Here is a 23,211-nt window from a genome sequence, read left to right on the forward strand (position 1 = left end):
GGTAATTCAAATATTTTTTTATATAAAAAATTGATTAGTATTTCTATTTGGAATACTTTAATGTTTAAATGTTTGTTTTTATAAAAAATTATAATAATTTATAAAAACATTTACTTACGATACTTCAAGGGTAGTTTTAATTTTTTTTTAGAAAAAATAAAAAAAATTATATAAAAAATTAAATTAGCATTTCTGTTTATAATACTTTAAGATACTTTAAATATTTTTTTATAAAAATAATAAAAAATTTAAAAAATTAATTAGAATTCCTGTTTAAAATACTTCAATGGTAATTTAAATATTTTGTTTTTATAAAAATATTAGAAATTATTTATGAAAAAGTTATTTAGAATACTTCAAACATATTTTTAATGTTTTTCTATAGAAAAAATAAAAAAATTATAAAAAAAATTAATTAGCATTTTTATTTGTGATATTTCAAGAGTAATTTAAATTTTTTTTTATATAAAAAAATAAAAAAATTATTTAGAATTTCTATTTAAGATACTTTAAGAGTAAGATTTATATAAAAATTTATTTAGCATTTATGTTTAGAATACTTCAAATTGATTCAAATAGTTTTTTATATAAAAAAATTATTTAAAATATTTCAAGAATAATTTTAATATTTGTTTATAAAAAAAATAAAAACAACCCCAGTATAAACATCAAGACAAGTATTTGCATAATAAACCATATTATAAATATTAAGAGGAGTCCAGCGGCGATCTCTTTTCCATTTTGGATTACAAAAGTTGTTGAAGTGTATTGGATTAAGGCATAGCTGCTAGACTTAATTATATTAGATTTAGCTTCAGCGACACTCAAAACATTTTTTATTTTTTTAATAGATATTTTTTAAATTTATAAACCGACCATGGAATGCACACCAAAATGATAATAATAATAATAACATGATGTCCTTGTTGTAATTATTATTATTATATCAAAATTCATTCCTCAAAATTTCAGATTCTAGTCCTAATTCGTGGCGAAAAAATTAAAATCAACATCAAATGGCGGAAGAGGAGTCAACGTCGATTCCACTGAGCCATCCGGACGACAATGGCGGCCAAGATCCACCCAAATCGCCTCCTCAGTCTAAGTCCTCATCTAATTCCTCTACTCGCGAGGTTTTGCTTCATTCTCCACTCTTTTTCTTTTTACACTCCCTGCCTGCCACTTTCTTTCTTTCTTTCTTTTCTGATTTTCGGCTTCACTCACTAATTCTTACTTGTATCTATATATTTGATTTCCTATATATTTGTTTATAATTGAAAATTGATCCTTTTCTTCTATCTATGATAGCTAATACTGTGTTTGGCGGCCTTTTCTAATTCAATGAAAAAAAAAAAAAAACCTAGAGAATGTAATGTTGCAGAATCATCTCTTGCAACAACCATGGCATTGTTAAACAATCTGGTTATCATCATTCTGGTTGCTACAGATGTCAACTGCTAATGCCCAACCTTAGATGAGTTTTGTAAGGAGAAAGTTTGGAATGCCTTGGGGAATTTACTTTTATCACACTTGTGGGACCAAACACCATCCTCAATATTGAATATTTTCTTGCTTGCTTTAGAGACTTTACCGACCAACCCAATATCACTTCCAATAACCGCTGCAGATGATCATAAGCAGCGATGCCTTTGTACTGCGCTGCAGAAAATACAGTGCTTGACTGCTTCTGTTTGTCAATTTCTCGCTCCCCCGACATTGATAAAATTGCAGCAACTTACACACATGTGACTGTGCTGTAAGGATCCAATAATTTTTCTAATCTTGCTCATGGTCCAGTACTTTTGCTTCTTTCGGGCATTTGGGTGGTGAAGTGGTGTTGCTAGAGAGATGTCTGTTTGCTTGCAATGGCCACCTAGAGTGCTGATTTGATGTGTCAACTGAACAGACTGTGGCAGAAACTATATCATTTCATGGCAATAGTGCCTCCTTGTAGAAATACTCCAAGTTCCGAACCTCTCAGATGCGATTTGAAATTCATCTACACATCCAAAGGGATTTAATCTATGAAACAACACAATTCCCTGCACATACACATATTCACAAGATGTTTAAACTTGTTCACACATTTAAATCTATGGAAATCTCCAAGCTTCATTGCTGAGGTTTATTTAAGTAAATAAATGTTCAGTTTTTATCTATAACATTGCAATTTCATTCCTCCAATTTTCCAGGCGTGCTGTTTTGTCCTACAAAGCTGGGTCTCCAAGAAGTTCATTACTGGATGGTAATATGCATGGCTATGCCTTATTCATTCCAAAAATATTTCTGACTTTCCAGCCTAAGAATGTGATGCATTGTGAAATTGCAGTGTAGTACTTTTCCCCATAGCTGTGACATTCTTTATTACATGGTGGCTTATGCAATTTGTTGATGGTTTCTTTAGTCCACTATATGCACGCCTTGGCGTTGACATATTTGGTAAGCTTAAAATGCATCTTTTTTTATGCTTTTGACTCCTGGAACTTCACCTTTTCTAATTCTATATCAACTGCTGTATTCTCTCATCTTTATTTGTGGATAAATGCAACCAGCGTACTTTGTTTCCCAGGACATTAAGCATTTAAAGTTGAAAGAAAAAAAAACAGTGGATGTCGGGAAGAAATATATGAAAATTTCTCAATAAAGAAGATATGGTTTCATGATCTAAGCATGATGTCACTTCTTCATTTCAATGCTTTGATGCGAGAGTAATGCATTGTATCCAGTTCATTAATTCAATGGTCTATCTTGACTAATTTTGATTTGCTGGAATTAGTATTATTTGGTTTATTATTATAATCTGAGTCTAGAAACACAAAGTTCAAAACAATTATTCCGAACAACTTCATAGTATTTGAAGTTGGAACATATTAGTTTAGTGGTCATTGGATTTTGTTATAAAATATGGGGAGGCTTGCTAATTTCAGTTGCTAACTTCACATCTCCTTCCGTTGTTTTAGTGGAACATAGCGAAAAAGTTCTCCAACCTCTAATGCTTTGACATTTGCTTTACCGTGATAGAAATATGTTTTGAATTGGATTGGTAGTACATAATTTATAGCAGATCTCACCTCACCTAAATTTTTCTAATATGTGGCTTGAATTAAATTGATTATATGCCTGGCTAGATGAAAACCCACATGTTACGTATTCTGGTCATTACGTATTCTGGTTTAATGTTGGGTTATAACTTGTTGATCAATCAAATAATTTCTAGATTAATTATGCTACATATTCTTAATCAAATGACATGTGATTGTTTATTTTTGGTATAAATAATGCCTCCATATTTCTTTATTTAGGATAAATGAGGGAATATTAACTTGCCTTTTATGATCAAATCAATTGATAAATTGATCGCACAATGCGGTTAGCCTATTTTATGTTGGATTAGGTTTAATCTTGTCTTGTGATGATTGTCTTTATGGTTGATCATCAACTTCACGTGTTATTATTCTAACATGTGTTTGTTGTTGTTGATTATTACCTAAAGGATTGGTCTCTTCTTATCCCAAAACCTATTTTCCTAGTAAGGTGTGTGGTTTATCATCATTCTTTTTCACTAGTGTGTTTAGACACTGCATCCTTTCGAGCTAGGTCTTGGTTAGTTAACCTTATCACCACCTTCTTTCCAGGTCTAGGAGATGCTGGCAATTACTTGTTAACCTGTCATCCTCATCATTGAGTTTTGATGACTTCTGTCGTGGTTGATGCTCATACCATTCTTTGTCAAGATGCTTTTTTAGGCCTGAAGGTCTTGGACTCTTGTTCCTTGCAAATCTCTATTTAGCTTTGTCCTCAAAGTCTTCTTCCTTAGGTAGTATTTTATGACAACTAGGACACCTATATGCTTCACAAAAAGGTTTATCATGATTTTCTTGTGTCAATACTTTTGCTTTACCATGATTGATATACACTTACCAGTAGCAACATCAGTGACCAACTCTAATTTTTGTCGTGGTCGATCAAACGTAGTATATTGTATTTCTCCTTTACCAAGAAGTACTCTTGATTTTGGAGCAACCATTGTTTTTACCTTAGAGAAAGGATCTGATTATTCTTTATTTTCACTAGCCACTTTGGTCTCTTGTTTCTTTATGAATAGGCTTGTTAGCCTATTTGGACTTTTTTAATGCAACAATGTCAAATGTTTTTTCCTCTCTAAGTTTTGTGATTGATATTAGTTGTTGTTGAACTTCTTTAAACTCCTCATCAGAGTTTGAGTTAACCATTGAATGAGCAATTGTGACCTTGAAGTAGCCAACTAAGTATGTTCCCTTGCTAGTAAACAACCCCCCCCCCCCCCCCCCGAGGTATAGGAAGATTGAGATTGTCTTGCTAAAAAACCCGTGGGCACTTAACTACCTAATTATAGGTTGAGTTGGTTGTAAATAAGGTGGTTTGGTTATATAATTGGTCTAAGACTGCCTATATATTTGCGGGGTGATTGTACTCTATAGTTGCTGGGTTTGTGGTTGTGTTTGATGTGTAAGCATTAAGCATACGGTACCTGGGATATGGTTGGGAATCCCCATTTCTTCCCATTGAAACCTTTCTAGTGGAAGGTGCCCTTGTGCTTGCCCCCCACGTGTCTGCATGGGAGATTGATTCTTAATCTAATTGAGCTGGTCGACCATGGCTTGCATGGTTCTATTGATTATCACAATGTTATTATAGTAAGTCGTGTTTGTTGTGTTCTCCATTTCTAACTAGATGACTCTTAAATCAACAATAGATAGGTTTATTTGCTGATAAAAAGACGATCCTTCGGGAGCCTTTGGTGGATGACTAAAGTTTGGCCATAATAATTATGACCATTTGACTACATTAATCCCTCGGAAGGGCTATGCATGAGGTTGGGTTGAAGGTGTAGAATTGATGTGGCGTATAACGTGGATAAAAGTTAGGGTTCTCAAGCCTTAAGGTTACAAATGTAAACTGTCGAGAAATTTAGAGAAAACTCAATGGTGTTTTATAAAATCTGAGTAATAGTCTTCAATCTCAAAATAAACAATTTATCCTTATTTATATTAGTTCTACAATTCTTTATAGGAAATGATTTCTAATTAAAACTTTCCTAACCAATAGAATCCATCTAGCAGTAGGATTTCTAAATAGTAAATTATTAATTAAATCAAAAGTCCTCATTTAAATAGAAAAAACAATCCAAATACAATAAGGTAAATAAAGACAATCATGCACAGTATCTTCTGAGCCGTATTTGAAGGCTTTTTTGATCTCCTTTCATCATGAGATTTTAACCTAATAAAGAACAAGGCCTTCAGATTTTTTTTTATCAAAATTGTAGCTCTCTTGCCTTTGATACTTCCCACCCTTATTTTCAAAATGTCCATAACCCCTATAAGAATACCTAGCTTGATGCCTAGTAGTTGATTGAGGAGGAACATGATAGTAATTGCCAACATCCTCATCAAACGAGTTCGCACCATGATATTCTCTAAAAGAAGTTTCCTAGTATTGACTCAAAGTAGAATTATGCGTGGCAATGTTTCTTTCCGAGTTTTGTGGATCTTTAATTGAAACACTTTGTGCGTGGAGAATGGGAGCTCTGGATAAAGGACCGTGGTCAACAATGCTAGTGTTAGGCACTATGCTAATGTGTGCCATACCAATCGGTTCAAGAGGCTGTTTACCTAGTCGGCAAGTTGTGTTAGGATTTTCTGGAATTATCAGCTAAGTCAGCTATGCCACTTTCCATCTTACGTGGTATATCCTCCATAGCCTAGTGAGTTTTTTTTTTTCCAATTCTTTGTTAGTTACCATAAACCTATGTAAAAGCTCAAGATATTCAAACAAAAGGCTACTAAATGACTAAATTGAATGCAATGTTTTTTTTTATGCAATTATATTTTTTCTTATTCTAACTGAAAGGTTTGATGAGAAATTTATAAATTAAACAAAGGAGACAGATGCAAAATTGATACCAAAATTGATGGAGGATAGGGTTAGTTTTGTAGAGAATGTAGAAAGGAGTAGAAATTACGATAGGAGAGGTATTAAATAGAAGAAAGACATAAAAGTAATGCAGAGAAAAAGAAGTCCCTAACAGAAAGGGATAAACAAAGGAAAAATAGAGGAGAGAATGAGAGTGCAAAAGTTGAATATCACTGTTCAATTCAATTATCAATAAGTCTGTATAAAATATGGAGAAGGTGATCTTAAATAGGCATCAAAACCCGAGTAATATACTTCTCAAAGAAGGAAAGTAAATAATAGTAATTAGAATTGAAAGAATTCTAACCTACTCAAACCACAAAACTAAAACAAGATATTAAAGCTATATAGCTGGTTTTCAATCATTTTGCCAATGGCCTAGTGCATAGGAAGCCTGGTTGCCTGACTGCCTTTAAGGTGGTGTGCTGCTCTTGGTACAACACTGGCAAAGAATTATTGTGAAAAATAAATATTCCTTTACTTTGAATTAGAAAAGCTAATAAGAAGTTTTTTAGTGAACATTTTTGCCACTGTTTCTATCTCGTTTGACCATTGGAGTGTTAAAAAAAGTTGTAAGAGATCACCTGAAAATATGTGCAACCCAAACCCTACAAGAACCAAGGAGGGAAAAAAACCAAGGCTTCAAAAGGTAAGCTTGAAATTTGTCTTTTCCGTGTGCTAAGATATCAAGTTGTGAAAAACTTCTTTGGAACGTTAAGCACCAGTTGGATTTGCATGTCTGATGGAGCATTAAGTGTTTTCTTCTTCACACTCATTTTATTACTCTGGGTGATTATTGTGTTTCAGATGTTTTTTCTTCAGACACTTTTTGGGTCTAATTTGGTTACAGAAAATTATTGTTTGTTAAAATGTGCGATGATTTATCTCAAAAAAAATTGTTCTATATGCAGGACTTGGATTTGTCACATCTCTGGTGTTTGTGTTCTTTGTTGGTGTTTTTGTTTCATCATGGATAGGTTCCACCATCTTCTGGCTTGGGGAATGGTTTATAAAGCGAATGCCCTTTGTGAAGCATTTATATTCAGCCTCCAAACAAATTAGTGCTGCAATTTCTCCAGGTTATGATAAACTTTCTATTTTTGATTGCATGAGGGGATCTGGAAATGAAAAATTAGTTCCAACTGCACCTTGCTGGCTAGGAAGCAGGAGTTACTTTATGTAGCAGTCATGCTTTGGAAGCCGTGATCTAACAGTGGTCACTGAAATTAATATTTTCATTATGTTAGAATTTATCATATATAATGTCAACATAATTTCAGGTTTGGTTTGAATCACTACTGGCTGTGCTTGGGGTTTGATGCTATATGGGATAACATTTTTATTGTCTAAAATTTAAAGACATTGTCATATGCTGCTTAGGGTGTGATGTTGATTTAAATCAGTCATGTTTCCAGTTCTCATTCAATCTGGAATCTAAGTCTTGTGGAATACTGTATTAGGAATTGAACTTAAGTGTTGAAGATGGATGTCTTTGGTCACTCGTGACTATGTTACTATGGATGCGCAGCATGGATGAAGATACGTTTTTGTCTAAGAAAAGTTGGTCTCAGAGCATGTTATTCTCTGCTATTTTAGCAGTTGTCTAGTTGCCATCACCATGATCATTTTTATTGAAGTTATGCTTACTTGGTGTGAGATTTCTTGACAGTTGACACTGACATCAAACCTATAATCTCTACAGATCAGAATACCACAGCTTTTAAAGAGGTGGCAATTATTCATCATCCTCGTGTAGGTGAATATGCTTTTGGTTTCATCACATCAACAGTAATCCTTCAGGTATTTGCTTTACGGTGATGAACTTCTCTTGCAAGAGAATCTTTTTTCCTTTTGTGAGTATCTTAAGGGAACATCCTATTTCTTCATACCAAGAATCACTCTGAGTTCTTGAACTTTGATTCTCTTGGTTATTGACTTCAGAGAGATAATGAAGATGAAGAGTTGTGTAGTGTTTTTGTTCCGACAAACCATCTATATATTGGTGATATATTCCTGGTGAATTCCAAGGACATTATAAGACCAAATCTGTCAATTCGAGAAGGAATAGGTATGTGTGGTATTATGAAATAGCCATATCTATCTTGTTGCTTGGGAGACATGGACTTTTGTTTGCTGGGAAGCTTGAATTTGTAACACAGCATATCTTTGTTTTGTTTCTTATTTTTATTTCTGCATTTTTTCTTTTATAGAGCATCTGTAGTTATTAAATTATTCAGAACATGATTTTGATCCCCAAATCATGTTAAAAATCTACCTTTAAATTTATGAATAATGGAAGTTTTTATGCTGTGCGAGAACCTTCAATTACTTGATGCTTTTCTGAGTTCAAATGCAGTGTAGTCCGGCAAGTACAGTTAAAATCATCTCGGCAAAACCATACTTTACTAAACTTTCAGTCTTATTCTAATTTATTCCTTGGTTCTTTTTTCATGCAATTTGATATTTTTATTTTATTTTTTTCGATTTATTCAAGTGTTAAAACTTCACTTCAATTTGCAAATAAGGATCACTAGAGACATGGTCAAGGATAAGAGTTCCGTGCTTTAGTTATGAGTGGATCACATCCTTTATTGCACTTAAATTCCGAAGTCACTGAATGTAGGAAGAAATAAAGAACTGTGACTTAGATCTGATTTGCATATAAAAGAGCACGGGAATGATATTGGGGGGGGGGGGGGGGGGGTAAAGGTACGCAAAGCAGCATGGTCTTATTTATTTACTTGTGTGCATTCCAATTTTTCATATTTTCCTAAGTTTGTAACACAAGACTCAATCGAGTCATATATTACCCTGAACTTAGACAAGCAACTTCTAACTACATCATGGTAAGAAAGTTCAGCAAGGATTGTTTAGTAGACACTTGAGAAAATATCATGCATCTGGACTGGACTTCAGTTTCAAATGGGGCTTATTGTTGAAAGTTTTGACTTGCATTGTGGCAAAGGGAATATATGAAATGTTAGTCTTGTTTTTACAAGTTTTCTGATGCAGGATTATTTCTTTATTGTTGTTTAAATGCAGAGATCATTGTTTCTGGAGGTATGACAATGCCACAGATGATCTCCCCGGTGGAACGGGTTGTTCACCAAAATGAAGGAATCCCTTTGAACAGGATGGTGTAATGGCATCAAGCAAGAAGTAAAACCCTTTAACTACATTCAAATCCCACATAAAATGACCAAGGAGAGTTTATTCTTATGACAACCGAGTCAATTGATTTGTTGCTTGTAGCAGTAAAGCTTTCGAGAATGCACAACTATGGTGTCTACTTGAATCTGTCTGTAACTACTATTGTTTATGTTGTCCCTGCAGCTGTTTTAACCATACGAAGGAAGTTGCAAGGGAGCCCTGGCCATAAACTGTAATTGTCAGTAGCCCCTGTCATTAATGGAATTTTTATAATTATATATCTGTTTTAGTTTTTTCTTATTTCAGGATGCATTGCCCACCCTCATGCATGATATGATCTTTCTCACCGTGCGGTGAAAAAAATTTCTGTGTTTATTTCTTTCCGTGAATGATTTAAAAAAACAAAAATTAGGTTTTTATTATAGACTAAAGGCTATGGTGACAGTACTTTTGTCAATCTTCGCTGCTTCAACTGATTTGATTAATGTTTGTGGCGGATTCATATAGGTGATTCCTTACAGCGTCACTGTGTTTTTCTTCTCAACATTTCTAAAGAAATTCAAATTGAAATAACTTAGCTTTATTAAATGTTATTACTGATCTAAATTAATGGAATTTATAGGCAAGTTCATATCTGTGAAGCCAAGGAAACAAATTTAGGTTTTTTTTTTTAGTTTAAATGTTTTTTAATGCTATTGCATATCCTTTATCCACCCTCACCTTCCTATCATTTATTTAATGAATTCATGTTCCTCATCCAAATTAATTGGTTATCGAGTCGGTAAAATGGTCATCTATTGGTAGTGTCCTTGACTTGCAGAATTAAATTATTGCCTCGGTGCTTTGCTGAAAATCCATGTCTGTAAAGAACAAAAGGTTTCCTTGTGTGGGATATAAACTGACTTCATAACTGAGAACGTTCAAAAAAAACAAAGCATTAGAAGGGAGAAGGGACAATTAGAGATTAACGTTTTGAAAGAAAGTATTTTTATTCCTTCTGCTGGCATTTATTCATCACATATGGTCCTTTTTATTTTCATACGAAATTGCATGCTCAAATTGTCAATTCAGGTGTTAGTCCAGATTTTTTTTAATAAGTTTTTCATTTGTTACTTTTCAACGAAATCAATGTGCCTCCCATTTTGGTACCGACATCAAATTTCTTTATTATAACAAAAATTAAATGATATGTAATTTTTACTGTTCATCATGTTACTGTTTATGATGTGATTGTTCTTATCAAAGAAACTTGTTAGGCATATAGGTTGATGTTATCTTTTACATGAGATACATTTGACATTGAAAGAATAATCGAGGACAAAATAGTTCATTTAAGTTTTTTAGGGTCTGGCGCTGGGGAATGGTATGGTTGTCAAACACCTGGCTTTAAGGTCATGCATATCTGCCAAACTCTAAGCGCTTGAGCCAGACCCAAGCACCTAGGTCGATGTGGGGTTTTAACTGTTCACCAAGACACATATCACTATGGATTAGAGCAGTGTAATGATGTAATTGTTCTTGTCAAAGAAACTTGCAAAGCATGTAGTTGGCGATGAGATTGTCTTTTCCGTGGAATACATTTGGCATTGAAAGAATAGTTGAGGACATAATAGTCTGTTCAGGTTTTTTGAGGACTGGTGCTGGGGAATAATATAGTTGCCAGACATCTGGCACTGGGGTTAGACATGTTTGCCGGACCCTAGGTGCTCGGGTCAGACCCGCGCGTCTAGGTCTGACATCACACATAGTTGACAAACCCAAGCAAACATATCTTCATTATTATAAACAAATCATCATAAAAATTCAATTTAACGTTTTAGATCTAAAAATTTAAATTATATCTTCCCATTGAAATAGTTCATGTTTTATATTTATGAATTTGTTATTCCTTCAATAAAAATTATATTTTCTATTGTTGTTGTTGTTATTATTAGTATGATGATGATGATGATGATTATTATTATTAGTGTTATTGATATTATTATTATTATTATTATTATTCAAGTAAACTTGGGTCAAACATGTTTATCAGAACAAGTAACGTGGGTCAAAAAATTATTTATAAACGATTTATAAACAACAAACCATCACAAAAATCTAATTTAACGTTTTAGCCTTTATGTATCCTAAATAAAAATGCTAATTAATTCTTTGTATAATTCTTTTCTATTATTTTTACAAAAAAAACATTTAAACTACCCTTGAAGTACTCTAAATAGAAATGCTAATTATTTTTTTATAATTATTTTCTATTTTTTATTAAAAAAATATTTAAACTTCCCTTGAAGTATCCTAAATAGAAATGATAATTAATTTTTTTTATTTTATTCTATTTTTTATAAAAAAAAACATTTAAACTACCTTTGAAGTATTCTAAATAATTTTTTTATATAAATTTTTCTATTTATTATATAAAAAAATTCAACTATCCTTGAAGTATTATAAATAGAAATCCTAATCAATTTTTCTTATAAATTGTTTTTTTAAAATAAATATTTAAACTGTCCTTAAAATATCCTAAATAAAATCCTAATAATTTTTTTTAATTTTTTTATAGGCTATTGGCCATCAGACCCAAGAGCACCTCTATTTGTTTGTTGTTTGCTCGGGTCAAGTAAGGGTTGCGAGACCCAAGCACCTTGGGTCTAGCAAGTGCGCGAGTCTGCAGACAAAGACGAGCGAGTTTGAAGACACAGGCTCGTGGGTTTGTAGACCCAGATGTGCAGGTATTATAAATATTTTTATTTTTATTTTTATTAATATAATTATTAATAAATTTGGAAAAAAAATATTATTAATATTGAAAACAACCATAGATTTGATTTGAAGGGTAAAATAAATAATAATAATAATTATTATTATTATTAAATTAAAAAATATATATTATTACTATTGTAGAAAAACCATCAATTTGATTTGAAGGGATGAAAAACTATAAGAACATGGGTTAGACAAGTTTAATATTATTATTATTATTATTATTATTAAAATTTAAAAAAAATTTATTACTATTTAAAAAAACCATAGATTTGATTTAAAGGGTAAAATTATTATTATTAGTATTATTATTATTATTATTAAATTTGAGAAAAAAAACTAATAGTAGCATTGAAGAAAAACCATAAATTTAATTTGAATTGATTAAAAACTATAAGTACTTGGGTCTAGTTGAGGTGCCAGACCCAATAGTCTCTCGGGTCTGGCTAGGCCAGCAGACTCAACTCTCTTTTAAAAATATTTTTTACATTTTAAAAAAATATTATTGACCACTATGAAGCGCAGGCCAATACATTAGTGTGTGTGTGTGTATAATTAGAAAAACATTGGAAATAAAATATTAGGACAATCATGGGCAATTAAAAAATAAATTTAAGGTTATAGAGCAAGTTTTATCATGCTATCAAATTAATCTAGGTCATTCCCTTCCCCCATTCTTTCTTCAACTTAGACTGGTCCATTTCTCGGGTCATCCAAGTCCTAGGTCGACGTGTTGAGTTAGTTCAAATTTTATAACTATGATTTTATCTTTTTTTTTCCTATCTTATCCTTCATAATTGGGTCTTGACTAATTAGTGCTTAACTTTGTTGGTGCTCAATTTTACGAGTGTATATTTTTTTCATTAATTTAACATAAAATAGTTTTAGAAAGAACACAGTTGTTTAACTTGGTGAATCCATTATGGTTGCCTTTGAATTATGTCTATGTTGGTTGTCTGAATTGTCTTTAAACCTATTAAATTAACCGTATTAGTTGAAGGTACCTCCCAAACTATTTCATTTTAATTTAATACCTTTAGGGGTATTTTGGTATTTTCACATGAGCATTTTGTATAATTAAGAAGATCATGGGGGTTGTTTTAGTATTTTTATGTTTTTGTAAATTTTTTATTCTATAAGTTACTGGCGCGTGTTTCACAAGCACCAGCGAGTGGGCGGCGTCCGCGCTATTCGAGTGGCACGTGTGACGCCTCCCGGTGGCCAAATCTAACCATCCATCGTCTCCTAGATGTGCAGCCGGGATCAATTTTTCTTTCTTTTCTTTTTAAAGACAGATAAAGTACACAATTGTCCTCTTTGTTTGTTGTTTTTCAATTTCAGTTCTCATTCTTTGAATTTCTTATTTCTTCCTTATTCATTTTATTAAAGTTTTTGTTCTTCAATTACAATTTCTCATATATTTTGTTTTTCATTTCAGTCCTCATTCTTTTAATTTTTTTTATTTTGTTTTTATTCATTTTATAGTTTCAGTCCTCCTAAATTCGTCTTTATTTTTTATCGGTATTTCAGAATCCATCCTCTTTGTTTTTATTTTTTATTTTGGTCATTTTCTCTTTTATTTATTTACAATTTAGTCCTTTAATTCTAATTTGTGTATATTATATTTTTCAATTCGGTACTTTTACTTTTGATTTCATATATTTTCACTTGTCTCTTTTGTCAAAGTTTTTATAATTTTTAATTTTACCCTTCAAATCAAATTTATGGCTTTTTTCAATAGTAATAATATTTATTTTAGTTTGGTCCTTTTTCGTTTGATTTCTTATTTATTTCATTTGCACTTTTGTCAAAGTTTTTATGATTTTTTTTTATTTTATCCATCAAAACAAGTTTATGATTTTGTTATTTCAATAATAATAATAATAATAATAATAGTTTATTATAATGGTTGTAGCGATTATGATATCAATAATTATAATGATGATAGTAATAATAGTAATAATTGTGATAATTATATTAATAGTATGAATAATAATAATAATAATAATAGTTAATAGTTAATAGTAATTTTGATTCTGATAATAATAATAATAATAACGATGATGATGATGATAAAAATAAAAATAAAAATAATATTAGTTATAGTGGTAGTGACAATAATTATAATAATAGTATAAATAATAATAATAATAAAAATAATAATAATAATAATAATAATAATAATAATAATAGTGATGATAAAACAACAATAATAATGATAGTGATAGTAATCACAATAATAATACTAATAATAATCATGATATTATTTATTGATAATAACATTAATAGTAGTAGCTATAATAATAGTGACAATATTAGTAATAACAATAATAACGATGAGAATAATAATAGTTATAATAATAATAGTGATAATTCATTATTCGATGTTGTATTTGTATTTGTTAGGAATTGAGTTTCACTGTTTTTTTATATATGATATTTTTTTATCTAATATCCTAGATTATTGGTTTGAAAAGTTTACATGACTCGATATTTTTTTATTTTTTACTTTATTATTTATTTTTTAATTTTATTATTTAACATTATTTTTCAAAATTAGAAAATGATTATCCAAGTTTTCTTTAAATATATTAAATAAATCAATTCACGTGGAGAGAACTCTTAAAAATTTATAGTCTTGCTTGAGTTTATGGTATTGTAAAAAAAACTCAAGCACTTTTAATAAATATTTTTTTATATTTTTAAAAATATGGGTCTGCCCGCGTGTGAAACGCGTGCAAATGAACTAGGACCAAACTCTATATAAAGAGGTTTAGGGTTTCTTCACTCCGTCCAAATTGTCACCCTCTTCTAATCGGATTCTGTTGAAACCCATGCCCTTCCTTGAGGTTCCTCTTTTTGCTGTTGAGGAGCTACTTGGTTAGCCTTTCTTTGCCTTGATATTTCTCTCTCTTTTTAATTTTGAATTGTGTTGGTGTTGGTGATGGAGAGAGGGGAAGACTGGTCTGCTGCTGTGATGGCTGATCGGGAGTGGATGGGTTCTGTGGTGGCTGGCTCTGCTAGTGTTATCTTGTTTACTGCTGGTTCGTAGTGGAGAGATGGGTGGCTGAGCCTTTCGAGTTGTTGGCTGGGTTGTTCGGGTTGCATAATGGAGGGAAAGGGAAGGTTGTTCTGTTCGGTGGTTGTGATGACTCGGTGAGAGAGGGAGGAAGGGCTATTGGGTTGGTTCGATCTGGGCTGAATGGTCGGTGGTGGTCTATTGGCGCCATGAATAACCATCACCATCCGTACATTTGTTGTGGCAATTTGCAAGGTCAATAATAGTGTGAGACCAGAGAGTTTCCACATGAAATGTGGATGATCATGTAAAAGCATAGACGCTACATTATTCATTCTGAATAATATTCTCTTTCGCTGTTCTCTACAGCCATTTTCTGTATATCAAAATATACATTCTCTTGACCACTTGACCAACTGTAAAATACCCTAGAAAAAGCACAACCAAAAATCCAAAATATGAGAATGGCAAATTAGTGAATCCCATGACTTTTCCAACTTGTGTGGAAGGAATTGCTATCCCAATGGCAGAGATCACCACCGTTGAACAGATTACAGGCCACGAGGATATCTCCTGAATGAAGGGGATTTTCTCCGTTCGGATTAAGTGGAAAATTAGGGTCTGCATTAGAAGGCCTTCAATAAACCAAGCAGAATGGAAGAATTTGACATCGAATATGTTGTAATCTCTGTAATAGAACCACAAAAAGATAAGGTTCGCCAGATCACAGAGGGTGCACACAGGGCCATTCCATAATATGAAGATGGGCAAACTTTTCTCAGACCATTTCTGGGGGGTCTTTACATAATCTTCTTCCATCTTGTCCCATGGGATTGCGATTTGACCCACACTGTAAAGGAAAGTTTGTGTAAGGAGCTGCCTCGGAGTCAATGGCTCAAATTCTAGCCACAGTGTTGCTATCAGGAGTGAGAGAACACTTCCTATGTTGGCGACAACAGACATTTTAATGTACTTCATGGTGTTGCCGTAAGTGAGGCGACCGTTCTCAACCCCGGCGACAAGTACATTCAGATCTTTCTCAAGTAAAATGATGTCTGCCAAGTCTTTTGCAACCGATGCACCTGAGTCAACTGATATACCCACGTTGGCAGCATCTATTGCAAGCGAGTCATTAACTCCATCCCCTAGGAATCCAACGACATGTTCACCAGCAGTCTGCAAGGATTGCACCACCCTGAGTTTCTGAGTAGGGGTTAGCCGAGCAAGCACCGTTGCACTTTTAACAGTCTCATGAAAGTCATCCTGATTTAGTAGCTCAAGTTCCGGTCCTGTAGTTACATTGGTGGTTCTAATGCCAAGTTCTTCGCAAATCCTTACTGCCAGAGATAGCGAGTCGCCTGTTAATACCTTTGCTTTTACTCCCTTCTCAGCTAGCCTCCATAGAGCCTGCTTTGCTGAGTCCTTTGGGGGGTCAAAGAACGTTATTACACCAAGGAAGACCATGTCTGATTCAGTGATCTCCTCATTGGCCATGTTTGGATGACTTCCTTGCTGCAAACATTACACAAAAAAATGCGAAGGTTATTTATCATGAGATGGCTGGATGGGATTGCTTGTTTTGTAAGCAAATTTTAGCCTGCCATGCATGACATGTTATGGAGGTTGTCTGCCAGGGAAAAAGAATAGTTGCAAGGCTTAAATATTTGATGAACAATCAACATTTGTAGATTAGGGAAGTGATGTATGCAAAATATTAACCTTGAGAAGAAATAAAACAGAGATATTGAGACACACCATTTGTAGCCTTTTTATCGCAACTCCTATTATCCTTAGTCCCCGGTTGCTTAATTCTTCTCCCATATTCAGAATCCTCTGATAGTCTTCTGAAGAGAAGGTAACAATTTCACTCCCATCAACATTGTCTATAAAAGAACAAACTCTCATCACTTCTTCCAATGCTCCCTTGGTTATCATGAATCTATCACAGGTGTGGCTATTTCTTCCTTGGGAAGCATTTGATTCAGTTTCCAAGATAACTGATACTCTTCTTCGTATAAAATCAAAAGGAATTTCATCTATTTTACTCCACTTGGATGGCTGGAATCTGTATCCATTTGTGAACACATATGCCAAAATGGCATCATCTAGAGGATATTTTTGATCAGTCTTGAAGTAGGAATTCAGGAAGGCAAAGCGTAAAACCTTTTCTTGGGGTGAACCCCAGCTGTCAAGATGATTAACTATGATTGCATGGTCCATGGTGAGTGTACCAGTCTTGTCGATGCATAGGATATCCCTACGTAAACAAGTAAAACACACATGTATGTATATATAAATGCTGCTTGAGATTTGAGTAGACTAATAAACCCAATATGCGGGAAAATTAAGCATATGAACTTACATGGATCCCATATCTCGTATAACAGCTAAGCTTTTGACGATGCATCTGTCTCTGGCCATGACAAGTGCTCCTTTTGCAAGACTCGTGTTAACAATAAGGGGAAGCATATTCGGAGTGAGTGCACATGCAACTGATAGTCCGAAAAGAACACTCTCACTCACATCACGAGACTTAAGATAATCACTCAATATTATGATTGCCATCACTACCAGCATTACGCTGATGAGCACGTAGGATATGCATCGGATGCCATCATTGAAGCCATCTGGTGGTTTTTTCTTTCCTATACTTGAAAACATGGTGCTCATGTAAGTCTTACATCCTGTCGAAACAACTAAACCCATTCCACTACCTGATACAACATTTGTTCCCTGAAATTATATGTATCTAATTAGCCCAGTACATGTTTCATTTCTCAGTACTATGTATGCTATACATAAACATTCCAATTCGTAGCCAGTGAATCAATCCTACTGAAAAGTGAAAACCACCGTAATGGTTGGAAACCTTTTTTTTTTCTTCCTCTTTTATTAGTTTAGGAAAATTATATGAAATTCTAAACTCAAAAGGCCAATCAAGAACGAGAAAGAAGGGCAATCACGATGGAGAACAACAATTGAGACACGCACACACCTAATATTCTTTGGTTTTCTCTGCTAGTCCTAACAGTATCCGAATTTTCAATTGCACCGAGTGGAGAATAAACACGAGTTCTAGTACACATCATGAACAACACAAATGTTTAAATCCCTTGAAATATTTCTGTCCCATTTGAGTAGGATTGCACGCAACCCCATCCCCTAACACCATTACAATTAATGTATTCCCTAACTATTGTAATTCCCAACTCCTGCATGCTAAAATAGACTCTTAGAGAGAACTCCAGTATAATAAAACACATACAGTGTCAGAATTGATTCATTCTAGGATAATAAACTCTTGCATTTCCCAATTTTATCACCCTATTAAGATAGGAATCTGAATTCTGAACGTAATAGTATTGAGGCTAAAAATTCGACACATAATCTTACATACCATGAAGCAAATATTTTTCAACTCTAGCAAAGGAGTTCTCTGATTTTCTTTAGCATCTGCTGTTTTTTCAGTTATCCAGGACTCGCCTGTCAATGAGGACTGACTGTTCATAAGAGCAGGATGTGTTAATTTGTTCTATAATTAGCTCAAGCGGATAGCAAGGGAATGATGTGAAAGATATATATAATTAGAAATACCTGACGGAAAGGTGCTTCGAAGATAGTAGTCTAACATCACCAGGAAAAAGGTCTCCAGGTTCAAAAATAACGATGTCCCCAGGAACAATATCCCTTTGATCAACTTGAACAATCAACTCTGTCTGAATAACTCTGCCAGCACATCTTTGAACTTTAACAGGGCATCTTACAAACTCAGAGAGTTTCATGGCAGCTTTTGAACTAGTGTATTCCTGAAATGGGCATCAACAAAATGATGTGAGCTGGCAGAGGAGTGTTGGTTATAGAAGAGAACAAAGTTAATTAAGCGGAAAATACCTGATAGAATCGAAGAGATACACTTATAAAAACTAATATGAGCATAATGCATCCATTTGGGCTATCACTGGCAATGTAGGAGAGGGCAGACAGTAAAATCAAAATAATATTGAAAGGGTGGAAGAAGGCATGCCACAGAAGATGCCACCAATTTGGAAAAGTATATCCAAGAGGAACATTTGGACCATTTTCTCTCAACCTCCTATCAGCTTCAGTGAAGCTCAAGCCTGCGCAAATAATACAAGTACAGATAAGCAAATCTAATACCAAAATGGTAGCAAGAAGTCATGATTTCTGCAGACATTAAATCTTAGCTTCCACAATCAAATATATATATATATATCTGCATCTATTGCTCACCCCTTTCGGTGGAGCGAACGTACTCAAAAACCAAATCTTTATCCGATTGTGCCAAGGCGTATAGCCAAGAATACACCTTCTCTTCTTCCTCCGACCTCTGGCTCCCATCAGATTTATCTGCACCTGAATCAAGTATCTAATTTGCATAAATATTATTCAAAACCTTAATTAAATATGCCAGTCTACTTACTTCCAGATACTGCAAGGCGTCCCAGTCCCAGGTAGTTAAAGACAGATCTGGGGAACGTCAAGTATTTACGAGGATTCTTTATGAGATTTTCTTGAACAGAACCGTTTTGATTGTTTGCATTTGCAGAGAGGATAGAGAAGAATTTGGGAAATCCCATAACTGACCATGAATGGATGAGGCAAGCGAGAGTAGAATTATAATGTGGGTTTTGAATCGAAGAATACAAGAGGATATGTATGGCCTACAGATGAGGATCAGCTTTCTTACTTTTCCTTCTTCTCTGCTTCTTAAACCTCAACCACCAGACTTTCAAAAGACCGTTAGGTGCAGCGGCTGAGCGCGCGTCAACAGTTGAAAAGTTGTGCATTCAACCGCACCGGATTTTTATTTTTATAATCGTAGTTGACCTTTGATTGCACCGACCGATGTTAAAAATTTAATGTTTTATATAATTCTATATTATAAATATTAAAAATAATTTTTAAATAATAAAATAAAACATCATTATAATATATTTTAAATAAAAATATTTTTAAAAAATGACTATTAATTTCTCTACTATCTAAAGATTGAATGAGGCACAGGTCATACCTCGTACTTTGTATATAATGTTTTTCTTTATTTTAGCTCTGCTACTAGGAACCAATACCATCACAAGCATGGCCATCGTCATGTAATGTTGTTTGTTTCTTTTATTTACACCTTTTGTCTTCCTTCCATGGTTTCATGTTAATTTTTTTTGTTCCAGCTACTCTAAACTCGTTAAATTAATAGATTACATTGAAAATAAATTGAGGAATAAAAAAATTCCGATAATCAAAGTGTGAGAAATATCCAAATTTAAAAGATGACTTGGAAAAATAAATCTAAAAAAGATACCATGAGTTATTTCTAGATTCACATTTGATGTTTAAATTTTGAAGACATTTTTTTTTAGAAGAGAAAAATATAAAAAACCTTGTTAAATTATAAGCCTAGCAAAAATAAAAAGAGATTTTTTTAATTAACCCGAAATAAATATAAAACTGATTAAATAAAATAATTCTAAGTAATGTGAGGGGATGAAATTAAAAAAAAAACAAAAAATATAAAAGGCCAACGATCTTGTGGTTTGAACCAAGAGAGAGCAGGGTTTGATTGATTTTTCTACTTAATTTTTTGCAAAATACATCAAAAGATTTGTTCTTAGAGTGATTAAAACCTTAGTCAATTAAGAAAGTTGATTTTAGTGCTGGAAGGTTGTTTTGAAGAAGACTTGTAAGCCTAGGTTTGAAAAAAAAAAGGAAAAGAGAATTTGAGTTTTTTTGCAATCATTTCTTAAATCATTATCCAATCAAGGTAATGAGCATCAGAGTTTTGACAAGTGTTTGTAGCCTAAAAAAATAAAGGGGAATATGTCCATAAACATGTGAAGTTTAGTTTTCTTGGAGATTTTTCTACAAGAGAGGGGGGAGAGTTTGATTGATTTTTCTACTTAATTTCTTGCAAAATACATCAAAAGAGTTGTTCTTTGGGTGATTGAAACCTTAGTCAATTAAGAGAAGTGATTTTAGCATTGGAGGGTTGTTTTGAAGAAGATTTATAAGCTAAGATTTGAAAGAGAAGAAAAGGAGAACTTGGTTTTTCTTGCAATCATTTCTTAAGTCACTATCCAATGCATTTTCAAAGTGATTAATAGTTATTATCAAGTGTTTTGAAGAAGAGATTCAATTGTTGTTGTAAATCATTAATTATTCAATTGTCGGATGGAATGGAGAAGGAATTTTAGAAAGAAAGAAGAAGAATGTTTCGGTCAAAAAGAAGAAAATTGGGGCATTAGGGTTTTGACAGGTGTTTTTAGCCTAAAAAAATGGAGTGAGAATATGTCCATAAACACGTGAAGTTTAGTTTTCTTGGAGATGAAGACGTTAGCCATGGTTGGAAGGAGGAAGGCCAGAAGATTAATCCCTTTTTTTCAACCATAAACAAGCCATTAGTCAAATAATCAAACATCCTGCAATACTAAATTGTTGTTTTCATAACTCAATTGACTTCCATTGAATTGTTTTCTCAGAAAACCTCTTAGACAACCATTGTTTCTTGTCATTTTAGGCTGGGAAAACAACAGCTAAAATAGTTAAAAATATATTTTAGCATATTATTACTTGTCATTCTAGGATCAAGTTGCCTTTATTGAGCTTTCAAGTGAGCTTCTCTTTTCTCTCTCTTTTTTCCTGATCGAAGTGAAAACCATTCACCGAAAAGGTATCGTTCTTCACCAGTTCACCATAGATGACCAGTTGGAATGTGATTCCTAATAAGAAAATGAGTGTGCTGTCCATGCCATCCATATTCACAGAGAAAAGGAAGCTCATTTGGAGGAAGATAAATTAAAAAAACCAACAACAGCCGCACTAATTGACAGATATATAGTAGAACTTGTTCTTGAACATTTGCAAGTCCAGCCATACCCATGAGCAAGATTACTACCTAATACGAACAATAATTATGTATGTACAAGTGAAAACTTGTCGAAATGTATTCTTCTCCTTGACCCACTAACTAGATAAAACAATTCAACAAAGCATACCTCAGCATGAGGCAGAGCTGAAAAACAAATTAAAGAGTATCATCTTTCTGTCTACTTGGTCTCCATTAAATTATTATTGGGTGCAACCAAGTGAAATTTCTCAAGGACTTGGATCTACTAATCAGTTGTTGGAGGAAATCCTATAAAAGTTACTTATTCACATGAATAACTTGAAATCCTCATTAAAATTCTAGGACTTGGATCTACTAATCAGTTGTTGGAGCAAATCCCAGATAAAAGTTACTTATTCACATGAATAACTTGAAATCCTCAATAAAATTCTTTCTAGAACATTGATCCATGATATGATATTGCAGGATTTGTTGTTTACGATCCTAGGATGGGAAAAGCACATACAATACGGTTTTGCAATTCTAGTTTATTGATGGCTAAAAGTGAAGTTCTCTCTGGATAGAAACGATACTGGTGAGGAGAAAGCAATTAATCCAACTCAACCAGTTTATGAAAGGGAAACCTGAGGGAGAGAGAGAGGGAGAGAGGGAGAATAAACTTTCTTTTCTAGGTAGCAGCAAGTCTCAAAAGCTGTATGGTAGCTGTCACGGGGTAATTTTTCACTCCGCGAATAAACCTGTGCGGCAGCCACTCATGTTTGTCTAATAACTAAGTGTTTTCCTCACCTGAGAGGTTTCCCCACTCTTCCAAGTTAGAAGACAAGTGGAATACACAAGTAGAATTGCACAACACAAAGCACACCAAGAATACAAGAAGAACTCTCAACCTTAATTTATCTGGTCAACAAAGGATTACACAATGTGTGTTATACACAGAATTCGCATGCTACACAATCAAGCTTACACACGTTATTTCCTCTCTATGCATTCCTTTCTATCTTGTGCTCTATCTGCTTTTCATCTAAGAGCATCAACAACTATTTATAGCCAAGTATGTGAGCTGCAAAGCTCACCCATGATCTCCTATTTTTCAGGACATAGTGGGGCACTTTTTCCCCCATGTTCTCCTTGATCTCAGCAGCTTGGAGAGCACCCTAGTTATGCTCCCATGTTCTGCCCTCATGATGCTGCCACTTCACCCACGTTCTGCCCCATGATCCCATGATCTAGGAAGACCATGACTGCCACTAACCCACGTTCTGCATGCCCACCTGGTAGCCTCATCTGCCAGCTCTTGCTTCGTCAGCTGTTGAGTCACTTGTATGCCTTGGACAGTCCTTCGTCCAAGTTTTAGATCGTGCCAAGTCGAGCCCCTAACTTGCACAAGCTGTTGCGCGCCGCCGAATTCGCATCTGCATGCAGGCAATCAATGTCTTCGCTGTCAAATTCCTCGACAACCCCTGTTCTT

The 23,211-nt window shown here is 33.6% G+C and overlaps 2 protein-coding genes across 2 annotated transcripts; one reads left to right on the plus strand and one right to left on the minus strand.

The window, feature by feature from the left end:
- The first annotated feature begins 883 nt into the window (after positions 1-883).
- On the plus strand, positions 884-9,405 carry LOC133695358 (protein LIKE COV 2-like). The gene is made up of 7 exons (XM_062117307.1): positions 884-1,133; positions 2,193-2,245; positions 2,330-2,439; positions 6,867-7,034; positions 7,658-7,755; positions 7,897-8,023; positions 8,998-9,405. The coding sequence occupies exons 1-7, from the start codon at positions 1,017-1,019 to the stop codon at positions 9,096-9,098; spliced, it is 774 nt and encodes a 257-aa protein (XP_061973291.1). The 5' UTR covers positions 884-1,016; the 3' UTR covers positions 9,099-9,405.
- A 5,782-nt stretch (positions 9,406-15,187) lies between these two features.
- LOC133694717 (uncharacterized) lies at positions 15,188-19,579 on the minus strand. Its single transcript, XM_062116388.1, has 8 exons — positions 19,323-19,579; positions 19,133-19,255; positions 18,773-18,999; positions 18,476-18,687; positions 18,279-18,381; positions 17,244-17,614; positions 16,637-17,138; positions 15,188-16,393 (listed from the first exon to the last, which is right to left on the minus strand). Exons 1-8 carry the CDS (start codon positions 19,477-19,479, stop codon positions 15,245-15,247), a joined length of 2,844 nt encoding a protein of 947 aa, XP_061972372.1. The 5' UTR covers positions 19,480-19,579; the 3' UTR covers positions 15,188-15,244.
- Positions 19,580-23,211: the final 3,632 nt, after the last annotated feature.

Source organism: Populus nigra, chromosome 5, assembly GCF_951802175.1.
Source record: "Populus nigra chromosome 5, ddPopNigr1.1, whole genome shotgun sequence".
NCBI lineage: Eukaryota > Viridiplantae > Streptophyta > Magnoliopsida > Malpighiales > Salicaceae > Populus > Populus nigra.

Bases quoted from the DNA above. Each gene is read 5' to 3' on its own strand.
- LOC133694717 (XM_062116388.1), bottom strand. From the start codon at position 19,479: ATGGGATTTCCCAAATTCTTCTCTATCCTCTCTGCAAATGCAAACAAT. The intron at 18,382-18,475 runs GTATTTCTAATT...TCTTATGAACAG, and splicing joins TCGAAGCACCTTTCCGTCAG to TCAGTCCTCATTGACAGGCG. The intron at 16,394-16,636 runs GTGTGTCTCAAT...TAATGTTTGCAG, and splicing joins CGATAAAAAGGCTACAAATG to CAAGGAAGTCATCCAAACAT.
- LOC133695358 (XM_062117307.1), top strand. From the start codon at position 1,017: ATGGCGGAAGAGGAGTCAACGTCGATTCCACTGAGCCATCCGGACGAC. The intron at 1,134-2,192 runs GTTTTGCTTCAT...CCAATTTTCCAG, and splicing joins CTAATTCCTCTACTCGCGAG to GCGTGCTGTTTTGTCCTACA. The intron at 7,756-7,896 runs GTATTTGCTTTA...TATTGACTTCAG, and splicing joins CATCAACAGTAATCCTTCAG to AGAGATAATGAAGATGAAGA.